The 18,594-nt window shown below is 52.8% G+C and overlaps 1 protein-coding gene across 3 annotated transcripts in view; it reads right to left on the bottom strand.

Annotated features, from left to right (window-relative positions):
- SEPTIN9 (septin 9) overlaps nucleotides 1-18,594 on the bottom strand; it is a 103,558-nt gene that overhangs the window by 63,263 nt on the left and 21,701 nt on the right. The window contains exon 1 of one of the 3 annotated variants that reach the window (XM_068413286.1): nucleotides 12,716-12,863. The exons of the other annotated variants lie outside the window; for them this stretch is intronic. Coding sequence (XP_068269387.1) covers nucleotides 12,716-12,770 — 55 coding nt within the window. The 5' untranslated portion in view covers nucleotides 12,771-12,863. Of the gene's footprint in view, nucleotides 1-12,715; nucleotides 12,864-18,594 lie in introns of those variants that run through there. 3 annotated transcript variants of the gene reach the window in all.

Below are 18,594 nucleotides of genomic sequence, written 5' to 3'. Positions count from 1 at the left end.
CTTGGCTTGAGATCTCACAGGATGCCAGGAGCAGGGGCGGAGAGACTGGAGCACAGCCCTTCCTTGTCCCAGGATGTCCACCCACCCCGGCCACCCCTGGGGTGGAGCTGGAGAAAAGCCACCACGTGGGAAGCACCTCCTCTGCTCCACGGGGCTGCTCCGACCCCCCGGGGCAGAGCCAGGGGGTCTGGGGACCTGGAGACCCTCCATCCCTTGGACACATCCATTCATTGGAGACTAGATTCATTTAGCACGTGGGCTGTGCTTGACACATCTTGTGCACTGCAGGTCTGCGCTCAAGTCCCAATTCTCAGCACCCCAAGAACTTAATCAAGAAGAAGTCCTACACTTGAGAGCTGTTCTGACATGTCCATAACTCCCAGGTCTCCAAAACTGGGCTGGAGCTCAGACTCTCCAGCACAGACTTTTCTATCGTTTTCCTTCTCCATCACACCCTTAATGCAGAAAATAACGTTTTAGCTTCCCTCAAATACCAAGTTTAAAACAATGCACCAGTCAAGCCCAGTTTGCATTTTGCAGGAAAACAAAGGGAGCGGAAGGGACGACCCGACGGGGAGCCTTTCCCCGGCCTCGAGCAAAGCTGGGCAGAGGAGAGCAGCAGAGGACACGGCCCGGTCAGGTGCTGCCAGCTCCCTGATGGATGGGATCTCAGTTTTGTCCACATCAGGCTTTTAAAACCTGCTCGTCACTCCTCCAGCCAGCCAGCTCAGCCTCATTTCATTCCCTTCAACAAAGCAGCCTCATAACCTCATGACAGATGTGTCTGGAGGAACAGTTTGAAAGTAAATGCTCTCAAGGAACCCGATAGCAAAGGAAATGCTGGCAAGCATCTTGCCTTAATGAACATCTCCCTGGAAATTTCTCAATACCAAGTGGTTTGGGGATTTCTTTCTGACCCGATAACGAGCTTTGCACACAAACAACCCCGCTGACCTCCAGGGTTCATTGCATGAACCACCTCCATCATCTCGGCTCCTCTGAGTCCCGCTGCCACTTGCTACTGCCGAAAGAAATGGTGGCATCAGTGAGCGGGTGGTGGGTCACTCGATGGCAGTGCTGGAGCTGCTGCACATGGCTCTTTCTTTTGACCTCAAACCTCTCAAAGTGCCCCAAGCCAGGGATAAACCTGCCCAACACCATCAGCGTGATCTTTCTGGAGCAAAGCCATCCCCTGCCCTTATTGAAGGGCTGTACTGAATACAACACCCAAAAATGGCTTTTCTCCAGGTCTTTCTGGGCCCCACTGCAAAAAAAGGAGAAAAAGGTCAAAGCCCAGACACAAAGGGGTTCAAAAAGCCTAAGGAAGAGCTGCAAAGCCATGATTACAGCCCTGGAGACTCGAGCCATCCAAATAACGTCTCCTGTGCCGGTGCTGTGGCCCTGACAGGCAATAAGGGAGTACCGAGGGGCTGGGCAAGAAACTGTCACCCCAGGAGAAGGTTGGAAATGGCTGAGCACAGTTTCTGACAGCAAAACCACGAGGACTCCCAGGTCCCAGTGGCATTCCCTCCCCAATGGCGTCACTGATTTGCCTGAGGACAACCCAAGAGCTTTCCCACCCGTGGCTCTCTGCAGGATGGGATTTCCATCTCGTGCCTCTGCTGCACAGGGGTTTTGGTACCCGTCTTGTCCTGCCGGCACATTTGGCCACTGCCCTGAGTCCAGCATGGCCTGGAGAAGGTCAAGAGAGGGACAAGAAAAGAGAGGGACTGTGACCCACAGGATTTGTGTTTCCACCTTCGAGACAGAGACCCACTGTCACGAGCATGATCCTCAGGGATGCCACCTCCAGTGACGCTGGCTCTCAGCATGGGTGAGCACGGCCGTGGCTCCCTGCTCAGCATCACCTCTCCTGCTCCTTGGGCAGAGAAAAGGACCTCAGGAAGCAAAACAACTCTTGAAAAAAAGAGAAAAAGCTTAAAAATAGCCTGTCCTGCCCAGAGCCAAGAAAGGAAAGTAAACAGCCTCTGCTCCAGATGACCCTCCTCCTGCTTCCTGCAGGGAAGCTGGCGCATTCGTTACAGAAGCAGAAGGCAGAGCAGCACTGCGGGGCCCCGCACCCCGCTCCCAGCCGCGCCGTGCTGGGGTCCCACGCCGGCAGTCATGGCTAATGCTCCAGGTCCCCGTGGGGCTCCGGGTCCCCACGCCCCAGACACCCCGGGCCAAGGTGTCCCTGTCCCGAGCAGGGTCTGGGACGGCCGTGATGCAGGGTTATCCCCACTGTATTTTCCAGGGGATTTTCGGTGCTAGAAGGGCTTCCCCAGCCCCACCAGCGGCAACCGATCTGCTGGCCAGTGTCGGAGGCAGCTGGCAGGGACAGAGGCGGAGGTGCTGAGCATTGAGCATCGCCCTTCCTCCTCTTCCTCTGGAGGTGCCTGCACCGTGGGGTGGGAGCATGAACCATCAACATGCGCTTCCTTTTAACCAATTCCAAACCAATTCAGGCAGCTCCAGCTCAACCTGCCATCACTGAAGGCAGCAGCTCCCCTCCCACAGCAGGGAAAGCCCAAAATCCCCTAAAATGAGATTTCCAAGCGCTTCTTTTCGGATGCAACTCCCGTCCCTGCCAGCCTCTGCCTGCAACCATCATCCTTGGGCTGGGCACCACTCGCCGTGGTGTCCCTTTGGGGACCAGACCTTTGAAAAGCTTTCGAGGTAGCAGCATTTTGCTCAGCATCACCAAGCTGTGGCTCCGCTCTGCAGGACCAGCCAGGCAAGGCCAGCTTTAAAAAACACCACTTTTAATCCTGGCAGAGGGGGAAGGCGTGAGCTTTCCGAGACAGACCCGCTGCAGGCAGCTCCGCCGGCTGTGCACAGCAGCAGCAGCTCCTGCAAACCCGCAGTCTTGACCCAAACATGGTCCCTGACAGCCAGGCGCTTTGGGGCAAGAAATGCGTGCCTTCATCCCCGGCTCAAACGCTCCCCAAGCAAGCACAGGGCATGAGAAGGAGCAAAATATTTATGTGTCTTTCCATGTTGTGCTGTGGCGGTGGGGATGTCTGCTCAGCACAGTCGCTGCGTCCTCCCGGTCACTCCACGGCCAGGCACCAGCAGGTCACACGCCACCAGTTAAAGCTGCTCTTTAGGGATCTTGCAAATTGGGAAGAGAGGGCAGAGGTCTGGTTCAAATCCCTGTAGCTCATACGACAGCCAAGGTTTTTCTAGAGAAGTCACAAGTGAGGCTGAGGCCTCGTATCTACATGCTCCTCTCCCAGAAGGCAAGTCCCTCCTTGGGGGTCCCAGCCAAGCCAAGGGTGCCCAGATGCCACGAAGGGCTCTGGCTCCTACCCAAGGGCTCCACATCTCCCAGTGGGAAGCACTGGGGTTACATGGCACGCTGCCCACCACGGCACATCCCGCTCCGCAGCCCGGCTCCAGGCACCTCGTGGGATCCAGGGTGGGTCAATGAAGGAACATCTGCTCTTCCTTCCTTTCTTCCCTTTTTAACCAGAATACCCCAAGTAATGGTCGAGGGGATGCTTTATACAAGGAAATCTCTATGCTCAGAGCTCAGGAGGAGACCAAAATAAACAGCGAGGGATGCTGGCTCCTCTGGGCCCGCTTCACAACCGGAGCCTCGGGCTCAACTGCTTCCTCGGGCCCAACTGCTTCCCATTAAACATCCTCTGCCCCTCGTGTGGTCTCTGTAACCCAGGGGTTACGTTTGCTTGCTTGCTTAAGCACGGCAAGCTTTTCTTGGGTTTTTCGACACATAAGAGCCTTATGGGACTGGGGCAGCCAGGCGCCCCGTTATTTCACACGATACAATGGTACCGTTTGAGAGCACTGACTTGCGCTAAACTGCTACCAGATGGTCACCTCCTGCTCCCGGGGAGGAAAGAGGGGGAGGCTGCAGGGCTCATCTTTCAAGGAGCCCTTGGAAACCCAACGCAGCATTAACCGCTCACAGCCCTTAAAGCTTCCCAGACCCCTGTCACCAGGCAGCACGATGCTCACGGCGGTTTTCTGGCCCAACTCAAGAGCAAAGAGCATGTTCACCCACGCTACCGCGGGGCCACCTGGGTTTGGCTTGTCCGAACCTACCGTCCGTGATGCTGTTGAACAGCTGCTGCCATCCGTAACAGAGGTGGATGCATTTTAGTGAACTAAAGGCACAATTACAGGGACAAGTAGGATGTTCTTCATGTATCTACAGGGTGTATATACACTGTATATTAAACCTAAAGGTCCCACAGCAGAAGGGGAAGGGAGCTGCACCCCTGCTCCAGGGCCAGAGCAGGGCATCTCTACCCCATCCTCAACAACAAGCTGCTCCCAACTGCACCGAGCCTCTCAGTGGGGTCAAAAACAAGGGGCTGAGATGGGAAATTCACTGGCAGCGAGCGATGCTACACACGCTGGCGGGGCTTTGTGAGTGCACTAACAGCTTCAAAACAGCCTGAGAAACTCAGATCCCCTCTTACAGCTGGGGAAATGAAGGCAGGAAACTTTAAAAGCCCCTTTCCTGAAGCTACCAGTCATCCAACGTCAGAGCAAAGTCAGGGTTTCTGGATCCCCTCCCTGTGCTTGCACCAGGAGGTTTCACACCTTCCTTTTGCCAATAAACCAACCTGGTTGAAATACATACATATAAACATGTATATATAAACATATATATACATATATATAACAATCTGCTGTTGCAGCATGACTCTCATGCTGTCCTGAGTCAGGTTATGAATGGTTTATGCACAAATAAATTCTTTTTCTGACTTTACAAACAGTACTCAAAAGAAATTGCAATAGATTGCCTGGTCTGACACAAATCACAGCGGAAGATAACGCTGGCACTGTGCTGTGCCTTCCTGAACCGTGCAAAGGGCACCGAGAGCTGAGTTATGGAGGAAAACTGGGGATGAACCAGGGCTCTGACATCAACCAAAGCTTTTCAAGCAGCATTTCACTTATACTCAGTAAGCTACAAACCAGCCTGAGATCAATGCAGCAAACCCCTCATTTACCAGAAATGAACACTCAAAAGCAAAGTCAGGACTAAGAATAGAAAAAAATAAAATCCACCCTCAGATTAATTCAAAATCCCAGCTTCCCAGCCCCTATAATGCAGTTCTAGAAAGGTTTTAGCTTTGATTCCCCATTACCCTTGGGTTTATATAACCATTAACCCTCAGCAAAATGCTTCCAGATCAGACCAAGTACATTTTACAACCCTTATATTCATTTCATACTTGTACAGAAAATTACATAAAATACAGGGTATCCAGCCCAACAGATTGCATTACTGGCTCTGCCACAGCCTTTCTGTAGCCTCTGGTCCGTGCTCCAGTTTCCTTTCATAAGGGGAGGAGGAAGGAGAGAAATAAATCTTCTCTGAGTCTCCCAGGGGACTGCAGATTTGGTTTGGTTCACTAATATTTCTAAACCGCCTTAAAATTATTACCCAGAAAACAAAACCATGATGCAGATGGTCTTGTAGACCCCAGACTGCCCTGTGCTACCAGCTTCGGTGCTGGGTGTAGGAAGCCGTAAGCACCCAGACGCCGTCGCCGTGAGTCACACGTCCCAACACTCATCTCGGGACCTGGAGAGTGACTCAGGCGGGCGACCAGCCTGGTGGGGACGGGGTGATTAAATCATTCAGTGATTAAGTCTCGGCTTGAGAAGATGCTCTGATGGGTGGTGCTGCAACATGCTGGTTAAAAAGCTACAGAAAAGGGTAAATCAGTAAAAGTGGCTGAAGGAGGGACCGAGGAGCCATTCAGGCCCACAATGCTGCCAGCCCTGCCCGCTGATTGCTGGAGCCACCACATCCAGCTCTGGCCTCTCTGTTGAAGGGGACACCCAGCAAGTGGTTGTCCAAACGTCCTAAAGGCTGGCAGAGAGCAGACCAACTCCTCATTTCTCCTCCCTGGTAAACTAAACATGCTTTCTAAAAAAAAAAATCCATCCTTTTCACATTTCCCCATATTTGCACTTCCAGTGACCAGATAAAAGAAAGACTCAAGTCCCAACCCCAGTCTTCACCACGCTCCTTCCCTCCTGAACCAGTCCAGGTGGCCAGTACCAGCGTGATGCCGTGTGCCGATGCCCTCATTGCTAACCCTGCCGAGACTCCCAGGGCTGGGACAAGCTGGAGAGGACCCAACTCACAACGAGCAAGGGGCCGAACAAGTTTGTGATGCTTATTCAAAGTGCCACCTCTACTGCCAGGAGGACAGTGGCACAGACCAATGTGGTCACAGCGTTCCCTGCCCTGCAATCATGCCTGATATTGGTGGTACCTACACCCAGGCCAGCGCAAGTCCCCAGAGCCATCTGATGAGCAGCAGCATCACGTGAGGACGCCCCCACCTGAGGATGGATGCAGGGGGACAGACCACCCTGACACCCATGATGTCTCACCTTTCAGCGTGCAAACCAGCCAAGAGCTAGCTTGGACAGACCCTACACCTGGGTCACCACTCCACAGGTGTCCCCAAGAGCCCCAAGCGCTGAGCTCCATCCTGCAACCTCACAAAAGCAATCACGGTAAAAGCCTGAGTCAGAGCCACCAGGAGATAAGAGCCCTCATTAATCTGGGTGCAGCGTTTCAGAATAAGTTGGGGATAACAATAAATCCCTTTGTTGCCCAAGGGCTACAAGGAGTACCTCACCAGCACTACTCAGCAGGGAAGGGAGCGAGAAGGGCTCAGCACAACAGGAGGGTGCAAACTGCTGATGCCTCCATGAGTAAAGCAGAGGGGGGCCAGGACCAAATGATACCGTGCAGGTGTGAAATGAGAGGTGGCCAGGACACAACCCTAGCTCCATGCTGAAGGGCATGACAGCCCACCCCTGTCCCACGAAGAGCTGCCTTGATGGACCCTGACCCCCACCAAACAGGCACATCCCCATCAGGAACTGGACTCAGACCCATCAACTCATTTTACAGGCTTCAAACAAGCTTAAGCAGGATTTATGGTGACTTGGCTTGTTGCCTCCATGTCTCACCTCTAAAGACCAAGAAGGTGCCAGAGCTCACTGCAGCAGGAGGAGGGAGGCTGGGAGAGGGAAAGAGCCTGCGTAACGACCTGCAGGAAGACATTGCCTTAAATATCAAATATCAGAGTTAGAAACATAAATGTCTGGAGCGATTATGGGCTCTGAAGTCTCCATTATTGTCTTTGGATTTATGACAAGTCCCAGTACAGGCTTTTGCAGCTGCTGTCGGGGTCCTGGCTCCCGGGAAAACGGGCTGAGCAGCTCCCTGCAAGGAAGGGCTGTAAAACAGAAACTAAATCAGCACCCAGACAGTGCGGCTACAGGACACCCAAAGGTGCCAGGACTCTCACTTAGCAGCAGGTTTGTTGGCATTTATTGGCCAAGAGATGTAGACGTGGTCACTCAAATGCATTAGGCATGACCCAACGTGTTCTAGGGGTGCTTCCTCCTCACTCCACTGCCATAAACCATCAACAGGCAATGACCAAGGGGAAAGCTAGAGAATTATTATATTTTAGGTGAGCTTCTTACTAACAGAAAGATGCTACCAAGACCCCAGAGACTAACATGTACTTGGAAGAGTCAGTATGATGTACACGCTCCAAAACCTTGACTTACCTCCAGGCACCAGCAGTACGCTTGCACGCCCGAAGTAGCTGCCCTGGCCCCGCTGTAAAGACTCATCCTCTCTCTCTTCCCATCCAGCCACTTTTGAAAGGTTTCTTTATGATTAGCCCAACACTTTGCCCAAGACTGATCTCAAATGGACAGCCCCGTACCAGCCAACACTGGAAACCCTCCATGCTGACACAGAGCCAAGGACACTCTGCTCCACGCTGCAGTAGTTGCCCGTCCCCAAGGACATGCAGCCCAGCCTTCCTTGCATAAGATAACTATAAACAACGACCTTTGGATGATCCTGCATCCTAACCGGGGCCAGAGGCTATCCCCAGAGCCCAGCTCACGTGGACGGAGAGATCCATGTCCTGTTCTTCCCTTTCCCACTCCCTCACAACCTTTTTATTCCCAAGGTACTAAATATACGTCGGGGAAAAAAACAACCCACAACTGCAGGTCTCCGCCGCTGTAACCAGGCAGATGTGATTTTTCCACTCTGTGCATGAAAGGCCAGTTCTGCAGGGGAAAATACAGCTTCTGCTAGGGAAGACACAACTTCTGCCTGCCCACAGGCACCTTCCCCCAGCTCCTGCCTCTCCCACCACGCACTGATTTGGCAGAAAACTCCCATCCACTCCGTCCTTTTGTCTCAGATTCAGAAACGTAGATAGGAAGAGTGGAAAAGGAGAGAAAATGCCCCAAAGCGCCTGTAAAGCTCATCTTTGAGGGTATCAGAGGTGACTTGCTGTCTCGGATCAGCACGCCACATCCATCAGCTGGGAGGTCAGCGCTGGCTCTACCCATGCTGGGCTGGTGATGAAGAGTATCGGAAGAGACTAGTTGCAGTATAAATCTTTGGGGACAGCCTAGGAAATCCAACAACTGATGTTCAGGAGCTTTGCTTCGCTCTCAGGGTTGAGATGATCCGAGATATAATCTGAAAGATCTTTGTGCATTTCCTTTTCCAGGCATTGAACCTCCGCACACGTGGGACCGTTAGTCACAGAGCCAGGCTCCCAGCCCAGCCCCGTGCGTGTAAGCCCAGGCGAGCGCTCATCCTGCAAACCCACAGCAGGGTTTACCGGAGAGACCCTGAATCCAAGCGAGATGCTTACACAAACATGAAGCACAGCCCCTCTCCGAGGCTTTTCACCATGTTGAATTCAAGCCACGTCACCCACGTAACATTGCGACCATCCCTCTGGCGCGTTCCTGCTAATATTAGCAGCAGGGCTGTGTCCCAGCACCCGCGGCAGGCGGGCAGCAGCTGCTCCCCACGGCAGCAGGCACGCCGGCCCCGAGCAGCCCGGGGGACGCACCGCGGCCACGTGTCCCACAGACATCCCGGGCATTTGCTCAAGTAAATTTTAAGGACGAGCTCATGAGATTCACGCACGTAGAAAAGTCTATTTCTAACACAGCCCCCTCCTGAAAACAACCTGGCTGATGTTTTTTTGTCTTTAATGACCCTTAAAACCACAACATCACTTAGCACAAGTCAGTACCTCATTGAGACAAAGTCTTCGGTTGAAATACTAGAAATACCATGTTGGGCGGTGCAAGAAGTATGTGTCTGTAGGGAAAGTGTCCAATAACAGGGAAGAAAAAAAAATTAATATAAAATAACCAGAGAAGCCTTCCTATCAGCACTGACATGTCCTGGCAGGGCTGGAGGCTCACCCTGCCCGCAGTGCCCAGCTCCACGCAGAGCATGACCGCCCCAACCATAGCACTGTCAAGGCTCGCTGGCCTCCGAGGGAGCTGGGCTATGGGGAATGGGTAAATCAGGGATTAACAACCATCAACAAGGGCTGTCTTGTGGTTTCTGCCAGAGCGAAGCTGCAAGCCTGTGTCCCACCCCCGGCTCTAGCTCTGGACTCACCTTGAGGCCCATGGCACCACCCTGCCCCTCCAGCACTTACAGCCCCGCTCAGCGTTTACCATCATCCGCAGCTTGCACCCGCTGTGACTTTTTGTTTTTAACGTTACGAGAAAATGAATCTGGTGTTGACTGACAGCACTGGCAAAGGCAAAGGGCGCTCAGCATCGCCGCTGCCAACTCACCATCAGCGATTGCCAGGAAAAATGTGCCTCAGTTACCCCTGGGACTCTGCTCGGCAGCAGCCACGTCCCACGTGGGAGAGGGGCTGGGGCAGATCTCTTCTCTCTTACTACCAGGCAGTAGATCATGTGTGCACAGTGCTTTAAATTCTTAGCATGAACACGAGCACCATGCTGCAGAGTTATCTTCAGGCACCATCACAGCCACCCAAAGCTGCGAGCAGGAGCATCCACCCCTCTCCGCAGTCAAACATCGCAGACACCGACACTCCCGTATCACCCAGCCTGAACAGGACCAGGATGGTTTGGGGTTCACACAACATTAACACGCTACACAAGCGTCCCACCACCCAGGTTGATTCACTGCTACAGGTTTCCTTCCTCGCCGCTCAGGGGTCTGTGTTGGAGACTCTGGGGAGCTGAGCAGCCCGCAGCCCGCGCCGAGGCTGAGGTGAGCTTGGGAAGCGCTGCCGCAACCGCAGCTGAACCGGCCACGCTTCCGAAAACCTGCCAAAAGCTATAAACCCAGGGGCAGAACTATTATGCTCTGGAAATCCTGGCAAACCACAGACCTAATAACGCTCTCCCCCATTTGAGACGAGGAAGCTCTTGCCAGTCAAATGAGCAGGATTAGTGCCCTCCACGCAGGACCCGCTGTCTCGGCGCGAGGCGGACACACGTGCTGCTGCCTGGATGCGACCATCCCCATCGCATCATCCGGCACAAGGAAGAATGCGCTCTGCTGTGCTGCGTTTCCCTCTCATGAGTTGCTTTGATTCGGAAACTAAACTGGAACTGAGTACCTCATACTCCTTTCCCCTCCCAAAGGGCCCTTGCATCCTCCTCGGGCTCACGGAGGCTGGCAGCTCCCACACCAGCAGCCCACAGCCGAGCCTGCAACTCCCTGCCTTCTGCAGCCCCGCAGGTACAAGAAACCTGTCGGTCCTATGCTGGGGAGGGATGCTACGAGGAAAGCAGGCAGGGATGCTACGAGGAAAGCAGGCAGGAACAACCAGGGTGATTCGAGAGGGCAGGCAGCGTGTGACCGGCAAGAACAAAGAGGGCTCTGGCTGCTGGGGGATCTGGTGTTTCTGCTGCGTGGTATTTTTGGCTGATCTTTCCTGCTTGGCCATGGGCTGCTTGGGGCTGAGATACCCACCCAGCAGACACGAACACTGCATCTCCTGCCCTACAGGCTAGAAATTAATTGCCGCCTTCTTGAGAAGCTGCTATGCAACCCAGAAAACTAATTAAATTGTGAAACAGTAGCCTGGATCCCTGCTTAAGGGCAAGGCCAGACCTTTTGGCTGGAGATGCGCAGAGCTTTCCCCAGCCTCTCCCTCTGCACAGGCAGGAACTACAAAGCTCTCCATGGACTGAAAAAAAAATCGCACTGCGGAGCAGCTCGATGCCACCAAGGAGCACACAAAGCCCGAACAAGCAGCCCCAGGGCTCACAGCAGAGCCTTTATCATATCCAAGTAGGGAATTACTCATTCTTCAGAGATTTAAATGCAATTGGGGCAGACTAGAGGCAAGGCTGTAATTACATCAGCACTCGGGAGCCCTGCGGTGGGGAAGCTCACGAGTCCCCAAAGGACAGTTACAAAGGCGCCGTTGAACCCCGAGTGCCAAACCGATGGAGTATTCGGGTCACTCTGTGTGTCCCAATTCTCGTTATTCTCAATCTTCCTGTGGGATGTGACTTCCCTCAGCCTTCTACTAAGCCCTCCACCCCCAACTTTGCTTGAAGTAAGACAAGGGGCTGGAAAAAGAGGTCATGGATGTGGCTAAACCTTACGAGGAGGCCTGCAGAGACCCCAGCTCTGCCACCCGTTTCCTGCCTGACCTGGAAGAGGAACCCTCATGCTCTCAGCTTCCTCAGCTACCCAGCAGGAAAAACACCGCCGCGCTCCTTCCCGAAGCCAAGGCTGGATTCACGAGGAGGCGGTGAAGTCGCCTCAGCCTATAGCTACGCGCGCAGCCCCTGGATAAGCTTTCACTGCGGCCCCCAGATCTCCACTATTTCTTAGTTGTTTTTTTTTCTAGAAACCGCTGCGCGAAGCTCAGTTTGGGTCGCTGCCAGGACGTGAGAGTGCGTAGGGACGGAGCTGCTCTTCCAAAACTCCGCTCGGGAAGATGAGCTCCCCCCAAGCCAATCTCTCAACGCCTGCTTCAGACGCAACCCCTCACCCCTCTTTCTGCCTGCCTTTAACTCTCATACCCACCTGGCAGCAGCACACTTCTCCATTAGCTTATTTTCTTGCCTGAAAAAGCCAGCGTGCTGGGCAGGAGCCACAGACACCCGGGGAGAAGGCATCCCCGTCCGCACGCCAAGGGGATTGCGAGGAGATACTCCATCGGAGAGCAAGGCAACGCTATCAGGCAGCTGGAGCTCTGCCATGGGACAACTGGAAAGCTTTCTAGGGCGGGTAGCTCCCGCTATGGACATATTTAAAGCTTGGGTTTATTATCCACCTCTCAGCTACTCTAGGGCTGTGTTTGCATCCAAAAGCTGGGAGTCGACAGAAGAGCCGGTGCCTGGGGTTTCACAGACTTTTAGTCGTGTCAGGCATGTGTTTTCAGCTAAAAATCTACGTGAATCAACTTAGGAAAGGCAGAAAAGGAAAAACATCCCGTAAGATCCGCCTTAGCGGACACCACCCGGGCGCAAAACTGCTCCGAACAAAAGACACCGCAGCCCGGCGGCGGCACCGACAACGACCGGCCCCCGGCGGCTGCGGGCTGGCCCCCGGCCGCCCTCGAGCACCCCGCTCCTCCCAGACCCCCCCTCCCGGGCAGAGCCAGGCCACCCCCGCTCCGGGCACCGCCGGGGCGGCAGCAGCGGGGAGAAGCGGGGGGCAGTCGGGCCCCGGATGGGGGGGCTCAGCCCCGCTCCGCCGCGGCCCCCCCAGCCCAGCGCGGTGCTTGCGCGGGGCGCGGGCGGCTCCGCGCTGCCCAGCCCAACACAGGGGCAATTTCTCCGGCTTTTTCCCCACTTTAGCCCCCAAAAAGCAGCGCGCCCACACACACACTCCCCGGGGCTTAACCCCCCCTCAACCCCTGGGGCCACCCACCTTCGAAGTCGGAGATGATGCCCTCCAGGTGGGCGTTGACGGCCGGGTCGGCCATGGCGGGGAGCGGGGCGCTGCCCCCCGGCGCTGCGGGTGCGCGGAGCCGCCGCCTGCGGCCGAATGAATGGCGGAGGGCGAGCGGCTGCGGCCGCCCCCCGCGCCGGCGGGCAGCCTGCCATGCCGCCCGGCCCGGCCCAGCCCAGCCCAGCCCGGCCCGGCTCGGCCCGGCCCCTCGCCGCGCACTGGCTGCTCCCCACGCCCGTCACGCCTTCCCTCCTCCGCCGCGCCGGCCCCTCCGCGGAGCAGCGGGCGGGGACCCCCGCACCGCCCCGGGGGGTGCAAGGGGCACCCACGGAGCCCGGGGGCGAACGGCAGCTTGCACACCCGAGCTTGTCCCGCATGTTCCCAGCCCGGGGGAGAGCACAGCAGAGGGCACGGGCTGAAACGCGGGGCTGGGGCCCGCCCTGCCACATCTGCCCCCCTTCAGCACGAAGCCCGTGGTAAGGGGTGACAGCCCTGGGTGACAACCCAAGGATGCCCCACGAAAGGGATGGTACCAGCCTCAACGGGTGGGTTACACCCCTGATAGTCTCAAGCACCCATAACCCATTTGCTTTTCACATTGCCCTTGTTTGGAAAGGAGCAACACGGCCACCCTCCTCTATTTTTATAATTTCTCCAAATCAAATCAGAGCACCAGCTAGCAGTGCTAACCCATCGCTACCACATCCAAGCCACTTCTGCAGCCAGCTCTGGAAAATCACCACCGAAGCAGCAGAAGTGGCGGCAAAACCTGTCCCAAAGCTGAGCGCGTAGCCCACGCTGCGCTGCTGCAGCTCGCTCCTCTCCGGCCAGGGCCAGCTCTGGGCATTGCCACCAGCCCCTTCCATGGCACTGCTGCCTTCTCTCCACCTCTCTGCTCCTTATCTGATGTTTCTCCCTTCCCATGTTGATTCAGGTCCTGCCCTCTTGACCTTCTTTTTATCCTCCCCGCTCTGTGTTTTAGTAGCATCATTTAAAAGTGATGATACCCACTGAAATGTGTCCAGGCACATCAACAGGAAAAGAAGAATTAATGGGCTGGGGTTTTAGTCCACTTTGGGTGAACCATAAAGAAAAATTATGCAAAACAGTAGTACTGTTACCATCTCTTACTGCAGAAAGTACATGCTTCATCGCTTATGTCACACTTTTAATTTTACACTTCCAAAGTCTGCAAACACCACAGACTCCCCAAGAGTGTATGTGAACCAGAAAACAAAACCAACAGCACCAATTTCCCAGACTCAAAAAGTTCCAGGTTTTCCACACTGTTAATAGCTTGAGGTTTTAATCCAAGGAAAGGCATTACTTTAAAACATGAGAACTGCTTAAATAGTCTTGAGAACGCACCTTTAAAATAGAAGTGTGGTATTTTAAGGTAGATACAGTGGTTTTCCTCCCCTTTCACAGACAGCAGCACTCAGCTCTTTCATTTCTTGCCCTTCTAGCGACGTCAGAAACCACCATACCGCAACAGTGCGGAGAGGAACACGCTTTGCATCGCTGTGCAATCGCAATATGGAAATGTAAACGCCTGCCCCTGCGATACGCCATCCGTAAAGCCACCGCTGACCATCTCCGTGGCAGCCCCACCACCATTACCTGTTCCTGATGCCCCAGAGGAGCAAGGAACGAACGTGGCCCTGTGGCTCTCGTGCTGCTGGGCTCAGCGCCAGGGTGGTGGGTCCCTGCTGCCTCCACACGCTCTGCAGGGAGCGGTAGCGACTGCCACATTGCACAGCATCACATGCCAGCTGACCCCCACGGGTGGCATTGATTGCGAAAGAAAGTGGCTTCATTTTTCTTTTCTTAAGTGCTCATAAGCAGGTCACAGCCACAATCCATTTCAAACAGGTAAAAATGTAGCTGTTGATAATTAACTTAGTTACTGAATGAGAAAAAAGCTACTTTGTTAAAAACTGTCAATAACTCCCTTGCTGGAGGAGTAGAACCATGATAGCCTTGTACAAAGCCTGCTAAGCATCATAACTCCCCGGTACACTCTCAACACAAGGTTGTAGAATGGGTACAAAGGGGGTAAAAATGAACTAACCAAGACAAACTAAAAATCAATAGTGTAAAAAAGATTTAAAAGAAGCAATAGGGTCAATCTAAGGAATGACTGAGCACATTTTTTGATGTTCAGAGTCTCCCCCCATGGCAAACCCCATAAGATTCAGTGTTGCCTGGAGTTTGGTGGCACTCTCTGAGCAAGGTCACATTGGCATTGGTGTGGCACTGTGATGGGGACTCTGTTTTTGAGGTCAACCAGAGGCAAGAAGTAGTAAACCACTAGAAAAAACCCTCTTGTTTGATGGATTGTGAGTAGTGAGTGTCACGATGTTCACTGGTCTCATGAAGCTGGTGAAGAAGCTCAAAGCTCTTCAGCAGAAGAGTTTGAGGCAGTTGGGTTTAGTCCCAGTTCCCTGGGTCACTCTGCATTTCCTAAGCAAAGACGATGTTATCATCCTGGATCTAATAAAGGTTTAGCAAATCAGGCCTAGAGGAGAGCCCCAGGAAGTGTGAAATAAAATATCCGGACTATAAATAGGAGATCATTTTCATTAAAACCAGCTGGTTAATATTGCACCCATGTGCACCTAAGGCACTGAGAAGGGGAGAGGAAGATGGAAAATTACAGCAACTAAAGAATAACAAGAATATCCAGAGCTCTAATAGTAAACACTTAAAGCAGGAAGGTATGTAAACAACTCACCCCATAGCACATAACCCAAGCGCCTGCTAGTAGAGGAGGAGCAAGCTTTCCTCCAGGGAGATAAGCCCATCCTTCTCTCTCCTGGAGACTTTCTTGCACCTTTATCTGATCTAGCCACGGTCAGAGGCGTGGCTTTACAAGAGGAAAAAAAATTATTTACTTGTCCAGTATGCACATAACAACTAAACCCCATTGCATCTGGTTTTCTGCCTGCATCCTGAACCCAAAAGCTTGTGTTTAGCTAAACACTTCTTCTAGAAAGGCAAGCAACCCTGGGAAGCTGAGCACCCATCCCAGAGGGACAGAGAATCCACCACCTCTCCTGGAATTTGTTCCTGGGGCTCCCCATCAGCACAGCACAAGTGTGTGTTGCACCGCTCATCCAAACGCAGTTTTGGCACAGGCCCTGCTTTGCCCTTGTCTGGTAGATGGAGGAGATTAAGGACCCTGAGCCTTCTGATGAAAGATCTCCCACACTGATCACGTCACCTACATTCCCTTTGATAAACTAATCAGGTTCTGCTCCTTCTGTCCATTGTGTCAGGTATTTTCTTTGGTCCCATAGTCACTTATCTGCCTTTCCTACTCCTTTCTCCCAACATTTCACAAGTATTTGTCATTGGATTTTTATTTTAATAAAGAACTCACTTTTCAAAAGAAAGAAAGCAGATCACATCTCTTCTGTTCCTTGCTGCTCCTGTTGCTAACACAACCAAGGGTCTCACTAACTGTTTTTATCGTATCAGAGGCTCACCTCAAGCTCCTGGTCAGCTGAGACCTTCAGGATACTTTACACAGTAACTGCTGTCCAAACCACCATCCCTATTCTGCAAACCACTGGCTGCAGGAGGGTTTTAAGTAAATGACTTTCCTTGCTGTATTACACTATGATGGAAATATTTCTTGCGTCCTTGCTAACCCAGGCCACCGAGGGCACTGACTGCCCAGCCCTTTTTCCTTCACCATCACTCTGCTCTTCAGATGAGCAATAAACTTCCTGCAAAGTTGTTTTGTTCGCCTAGAAGTGATTTCCTGCCTCCAAAAAGGCAATCTGTAAAATCTGCTGAGCACTTAGTTACAGACACCAACCTAAAACTAGCTTGATGCCACGATAGCTGGCAGATGCAAGAAACCTCAACTCTTGTCTCCTGGATACCTTATCCCTGGGCTCTCCTGCCCTCCAGGCAGTGATGAACCTCAAAAGCTTCTCCAGATCTCAGCACGACCTTCTCCAGAAGCAGCCAGTGCTGGTCACTGCCTCTGTTCTGACACAGACATGGGGGGACCACGATGCAGAACAGACCTAGAAAGTCATTTCAAGGAGAAAAAAACATAAGAGGGAAAAACCCCAAGGAGACGGTAGGTATCAGTGTTAGAAGATCCCTTATCAAGACACGCTAAGGCAGAAAAGGGACTTTCCTATCCACACACATCTTAACCAGCACCCTACACAGTCTCCTTGCAAGCTGCTAAGAATGCAGTTTTTCAGGCAGATTTTCCTCCTCCCACAAGTCAAGGTTTTTCTGAACCCGCGCAGCTCCTATCGGTCTCATGATCTGCTGCAGTCATGAGCGTCGGCTCGGTTAGACTGGGTGGCATGAGTCATTGTGGCTAGCTTCAGGTAGCTATCTTGTACACAAAAGCAAGTAATTCATCCAAAGCATCTTCCCTTTCCTCCTCCTATTTTAATTAGAAAACAAAACTCTTTATTGATTCTGGCCTCTTCTATTAAACACTTTGAGACTTACTGACCAAAAGTACTACGTAGGAGCAGCTAAACATTATTATTAACCACCTAATGTTTCTACTGAGAGTCCAAATGTCTTTTCTTGCCACTGATCACAGATGAAACATCCTTCCCAGCCTTTCTGGGTAGGTGCAGTGCGTGGGTGAAGGCTCTTTCACCATGAGACACCAACCCCCAACATCCACAGCAGCCCAGCATCCCCACGGCATCGCTTCAAGCTGAAGCACAGGGCAGCACTGGCTGCACCATCCACTCGGTTGTTGTCAGACGGGCAGCACCAATGCAGGGTAACAGGTAGAAAGAGATGTATAACCACCCAGACACGGCAGATTTTGAAGGTAAGGGAATAGCGACTCACATCTCTTCTTTCTAAGCCAAAAAAAAAAGGCTGTTGCAGTTACCTTCCCTTCCGCTCCTCTGCTCCCTGCACCTTCTGAGTTCTTGTGCTTCTACCCAAAACAATATTTCTGCTTCCAAATCCACCAGGAAGAGGTGCAATGTTCTCCATATTACAGGTGGGGAAACTGAGGCATGCAACAGCCATCACTCAGCAACGGGGAGCTGGCAAGTAACAAGACCAGACCTGGGTGCAGTGGCGAGCAGCGCCGAACGCGGCCCCCAGCTCCTTGGGAAGTGCCGGTGTTACTGGCTGGGGACAGGGGGGACTCTGGAAGGAAAACCAGAGACGCAGTTCCCATCACCTCCACCCATGCTTTCATGTAGATGACGGCATGAATCCAGCCCTGCTGATTACGCAGGAATTGTCATGAAAAAAGGCTCTTTCCCAAGACTTCATGCTCTTCCTGCTTCCAAAGGAGTAGGAAATAACAGCGAGGATGGCTGCACTTCAGTGCTAGTCACACTTCCCTTCCTTTGCAAGGGAACTAAGATCATGGGAAAAGTTTAAAAAATTCAAAATAGGTTTGCTGATTCAAGATTTCTGGATAATTGGTTTTCTTGATAAAGGAAACGTGGCCAGATCTCATCCCTTGGTGCCGCAGAGCTACACAGCCCCTATTACAATCGCAGAGCCATGGTACTGCACAGGAAGGGTCAGATAACTTTGAAGACTGGATAACAGAAAGAGGATGAAATCTGGAGCAATGATGGAAGGTCAGTACCTAAAGGGCTTTTTATAATGTCTTTGCTCATGAAAAGTGCATGAGCGCAGAGGACCTCTCTGCATCAGTGAGTCCCAGCATGACCATGAGCCACCGACACCATGCAGTTAAAGCAAGCATACTCCTAAAACACAGTAAATGAGATTCAGTAGCAAAGCAGAAATCATTAGTGTTCCATCTTGAGTCACCCTGGCTACCCAGCATCAGTAAAAGTGAGAAGAAACGAAAGCGAAGAGAGGATGGGACCGCTAGAAGC

The sequence above is a fragment of the Nyctibius grandis genome, chromosome 15, assembly GCF_013368605.1.
Source record: "Nyctibius grandis isolate bNycGra1 chromosome 15, bNycGra1.pri, whole genome shotgun sequence".
NCBI lineage: Eukaryota > Metazoa > Chordata > Aves > Nyctibiiformes > Nyctibiidae > Nyctibius > Nyctibius grandis.
This window is presented reverse-complemented; position numbering and strand designations above follow the sequence as displayed.